At 37.9% G+C, this 4,666-nt stretch overlaps 1 protein-coding gene across 1 annotated transcript in view; it reads right to left on the reverse strand.

Annotated features, from left to right (window-relative positions):
* Window positions 1–1,376: 1,376 nt before the first annotated feature.
* The window catches only part of LOC107676370 (opsin-3-like), a 36,018-nt gene continuing 32,728 nt past the window's right edge, over window positions 1,377–4,666 (reverse strand). The window contains exons 7-9 of the mRNA XM_016470892.1: window positions 2,447–2,698; window positions 1,940–2,176; window positions 1,377–1,669 (exon numbers count right to left, since the gene is read on the reverse strand). Coding sequence (XP_016326378.1) covers window positions 1,628–1,669; window positions 1,940–2,176; window positions 2,447–2,698 — 531 coding nt within the window. The 3' untranslated portion in view covers window positions 1,377–1,627. The remainder of the gene's footprint in view (window positions 1,670–1,939; window positions 2,177–2,446; window positions 2,699–4,666) is intronic.

Raw genomic sequence — 4,666 nt, forward strand, 5'->3', positions numbered from 1 at the left:
AGTAAGTTTTCATATTTAAAGGATTTGCCACTGACGATTCAAACGCGAGTTTTGAGCAGTGTAGAGTAGCACATGTAGTTTGTCATTTCTCCGATCACAAATGCAGACATGGTTTTATGTTTATGCGGCGCGATGCAATGCAATGCGTAAAAAGACAGTATAAATCATTATAATCCGTAATTATGTCCCCACTGGATGCAACAAATGCCTCTTTTATAATGGGTTTTAATGTTTTTTTGTCTTGTTGCTCCGGCCTGGACATGGTATGTATGGTAAGGGGCGTAACATTTCCGTGACACGCTTGAGATATTCGGCCAATCGCAACGCACTGGATAGCTGGCCAATCAGAGCACACCTCACTTTTCAGACTGATGAACTTTGTAAAAATCGACACGTTTCAGAAAGGCGGGGCATAAAGGAGAAACAATAATGTACAGTATGTGGAAAATAATGTGTTTTTTTTACTTTAAACCGCATAAACACATTTCATTACACCAAATACACAAAATAATGTTCTTTTTTAGCAACATCATATGACCCCTTTAAATCCGTTTGGTTTGAAAGCGTCTTGTGTGTGAACTCTGCTCCACATCTAAGCATTTTTGACCGCGAAATTTTGCCAATGTAATCGCACCTTACCATACATTTCTATATGAGTTTTTTTGTCTTCTAAAGACTTCTATTCTGGGTGGTTTCCGAGGTGTTATAATGCGGTTGCCAGGGTGTTCTGAGTGGTTGCTAGGTGTTTACTTATGGGCGGCAGTCTGAAGTTAGCAGTTCCCCACCGAACGCGATTCCAGCTCGGACACGAGAACCAGCGCCGTTCCGGTGGAAACGGGATAACAGAGACTGGTCGATTACACGTGAATCTGTTTAATATTTACTTTTAATGTTTGTTAAACGAGTTTAAATATAGGAAATATGTATGGCCTACGTCGTGTTAAAAACGATGTAAAACATGCTATGCTGTAAATAATTGAAAATAAAGTTATCATGCAAATCAGTGGTTGTGTGGAGTAGGCCAATTTTACAAATGTTTAGAGGATTTAAGTTAAACTGTAAAATTCATGTATGAAGTAAAAAAATAAACTAGTATTTTAGTAAAAATGAATCAAACCATTATAAATAAACAACCCAATTTGCTGGGTAAAATTAACCCAAAATGTGTCCTGTCCCACATTTTCCCAGCCCTTAGGTTAAAAATAACCCAAATTGGGTTGTTTTTAACCCAGTGTTTTTTAGAGTGTGCATCACCCGTCAGGGGAATTTTTTTTAAGTAGCCTATATTCGCTATAATAGAAAAGGGAAAACACGGTTCTTCTCAAGAATAACGCGATTTGAGGTAAACTCACCAAAGTTGAATATTTAGGGGTTTGTTCAAGCCCTAATCCAAAAATTGACCAGTAGAAATAGTGATGTTTGGCTTGTGTTTTTCAAACAGGGCACATACTTCGCTTCCTCCAGGGGAGCGCTGTAGACCTGACTGACATTATGTATGAGGTGCTGCAGTTTTGACAAATGTCCCGTCCTAGAAGAGTCCTTGTACTAACACTGTGCTCCTAATCTATCGGAGCACACTCACTAATGTATTCTGCTCACGGACTGTTCAATCTAAGCTGCGGATATCTCACCAGCTCACGAAACTGGGTGAAGGTGGAAGTTTCAGTGTCTGAAAAGATGGAGAAAATCATAACTCCAAGTCATTTTCATAAAATAGTTACAATTGATATAATTCACACAAGTCTTGATTGGGAACACAAAAAAGTCAGTTTATGTTGCAACAATAAAGAAATCCTTGTTTCCATATTTATAAAAAAAGAGATGTTTCTGTATCTCCTGTAGCCTATATTATAAACATTAAATTAGTGTGATGTTAATGAACTCGTGTCGTTCTTTTATGTCACTACGGCAAGTGTCAAAGCGGTCGAACTTGAATTACGTTGATGTCTGGTTCGTGATTGCATTTGGAGGTAATATCCAGAGTGTCATTGTTAGCGATGATGAATACGATGGAGGAAGAGCTGAAGGTCACTCTCTTTTTGGGCCGGTTGGGACGGCTCTGTGACATCACAATGGGCCGTACAGGATGTTCGATGCGGGCCAGGGGACGGTCCTTAATGCTGTGCTGCACACTGGCCAGACGAGAACACAGCATCTGTAACATACACCTGCGAAACTGACCAATCAGAACAAGGAAAGTAAGTTTCATATACATACACTGTAAAAAATATATTTATCAAAGATTATTCGAGTGAGTTTCACAAGAAAATACTATATCAGTCTTTCAAAGTGTCATGTTTAATTCAATGTGTTACTTGCAGTTTCTTTATAATTATTTGTGAAATTATTCTGTATGTCCTATTGTGATGTCACAGGCCTGCCTATATAATATAATAAATACCCTCACTAAATGCCCTTCCATTTGAATTGAGTGACTTCTGCTGACCTTTCTGCTCATGAAGGTGCAGATGACGGGGTTGTAGGCAGTGCTGGATTTGGCGAAGAGAGAGGGAATGATGGCAACCGTGGGGGAGACGAAACTCTTCCAGCCAAAAGCCTCCAGCATGGAGACCACAGCATAGGGCGTCCAGCACACCAGGAAACAGGAGATCATCATTAGGAACATCACCGCCACTTTCTTCTCATATCGCAGAATCTTAATCGTCTGAACCGTCTGCAGATCTTGGATAGAACGCAGCTATAGGAAGACATCAGAAGAGATTCTGTCATAAAACTCCATCTGTTAAAGAACATATTATTGCATGTCCTGGAAAAAAGAACATGGCCTTGGTCAACCAAGCTTAGATAAACCTTGGTCTTGCTAACACAAATTAGTATATCATTAAAAAAAATATCTGTTTAATAATAAAATTCTCAGATACTGCCCAATTTGATAAGCTCTCAGATTGTAATGTAAAAATGCTGTTCTATAAAATGTAGAAATCTTACTTAGAAAATACTTGTGATGGTAAAGACAGCAGTATTGGGATCCGTGATTCAGTGTTATTTAAAAAATGATGCATTTTAAACAAAATGATTTAAAAAAGGTAGAATTTCCCTCATGTTCTTTTAATCTGTTTTATAGGAAAAATTTAAATGTCTAGAAAAGGACAAGCAAAAACAATGACATTCTGCAAACATAACATTGCAGTACCATTAAAAATGAGGGAAAAGGTTATTTAAAACACAATGAAAGGTGCTATCAAAAGTTTCAGAATTAAAAAAATTATTCTAGGGAACAGAAAAGACAAAAAAAGGAATAAGAGAATAGAATTAAATAGAATAGAACCACAAGCACCACACTGAATATCAGTCAATTTAATACACACAATAAAACACATCCCAATTCATACATCCATATCCACAATCTATTTAGAAAAAGCCATATTCAGACTAGGCTGACATAGTTATACTGTAGATGGATATTGTACACACTGTTCCTGATGATTAAGATATATACTTTCCCAAGGTGATTGACTTTGGATGGAGGTCATATAAAATACATTGAATTAAGCTACAAACTCGATCATAATGCACAATGTTTTCATCTCACATGTATTTGTGAGGTGCAGCTCGTCATTTTAATGTAGTGTTTTCACTAGCTAGCAGTAAATCGGTTACCTCACCTGAATATGATCGTAGATTTGTGTTGAATGTTATCTTTGGAATGGAAATATTGATATTTTATTTGTAAACATCACGCTTTTTCTCTCATTTCAGTTAATGTCATAAAACTAACGAGCTAAGCCAGTAGTAGTACTGAGTGTCGTGTGGAAGAAAGATTGATTCAAACTCGTGACTTCGATTATTCGGTTCGAGCGATCCACTAGCAAAAAACAGATCAAAAGAGCCATTCATTTTCGATATTCGACATCGCTTGTAATGATTTTAAAAAGCACATATAGTGATGGGTGAAACTTTTCGAAACTTTCGCGAATGATAATGATGATGGTTCGCGAATCATTATTCAGATCAGGACTTCGGAGCGCGTATCGCAAATCTTTTTTCTGATTTCTTTTTTTTTAATTAAACAGTACAAAACAACAGACCATTATAGTACAGTTATAAAAACAAAACAAAAGAAAAAAAGTATACACAAATATAAATTCCTTAAAGGGGTCATAGGATGCTACATGCACTTTTACAAGTAGTTTGAACTGAAATGTGTGTTGACGTCACACAGACAGGCCCCTCCCACGATAGTTTGATTGACAGTGGCGTTTCAGCACAGACTGGACTGGCGTCTTACCTTAGACCCGCCCTGAGTGAGCTGTCATCAGTCTGCCATTGTTTCACCACCGGAGCAGATGTAGACAAGAATGACTCCTAAGCGATTGAGGTGTTCTGTTGTTGGATGTAATAATGAACATAGCAGTCGTCATTTACTCCCGACATCTGAGCCGCTGAAGACGCAGTGGATTATGTTTGTTTTTGAAGGGAATGCGCCCCCGATCTACATAAATGTGTCTATGTTCGCGCGAATCATTCGTGATCCAGCTTCACCCACAGAAGAAGTGAGTAAAAGGTTTTTTAAAGAATCTTTGCAAATCGCCTTTCCTAATAATGTGCTAATTAGCAAGTTTCAGGATGAATGCGGCTAAAGTAAACAGTCTCTCTGAGAGCAGCTTGGAAGAGAGGGGCGGGGTCAGCAGAGCTCATTAACATT

This window comes from Sinocyclocheilus anshuiensis, unplaced genomic scaffold (assembly GCF_001515605.1).
Source record: "Sinocyclocheilus anshuiensis isolate Anshui unplaced genomic scaffold, SAMN03320099.WGS_v1.1 scaffold961, whole genome shotgun sequence".
NCBI lineage: Eukaryota > Metazoa > Chordata > Actinopteri > Cypriniformes > Cyprinidae > Sinocyclocheilus > Sinocyclocheilus anshuiensis.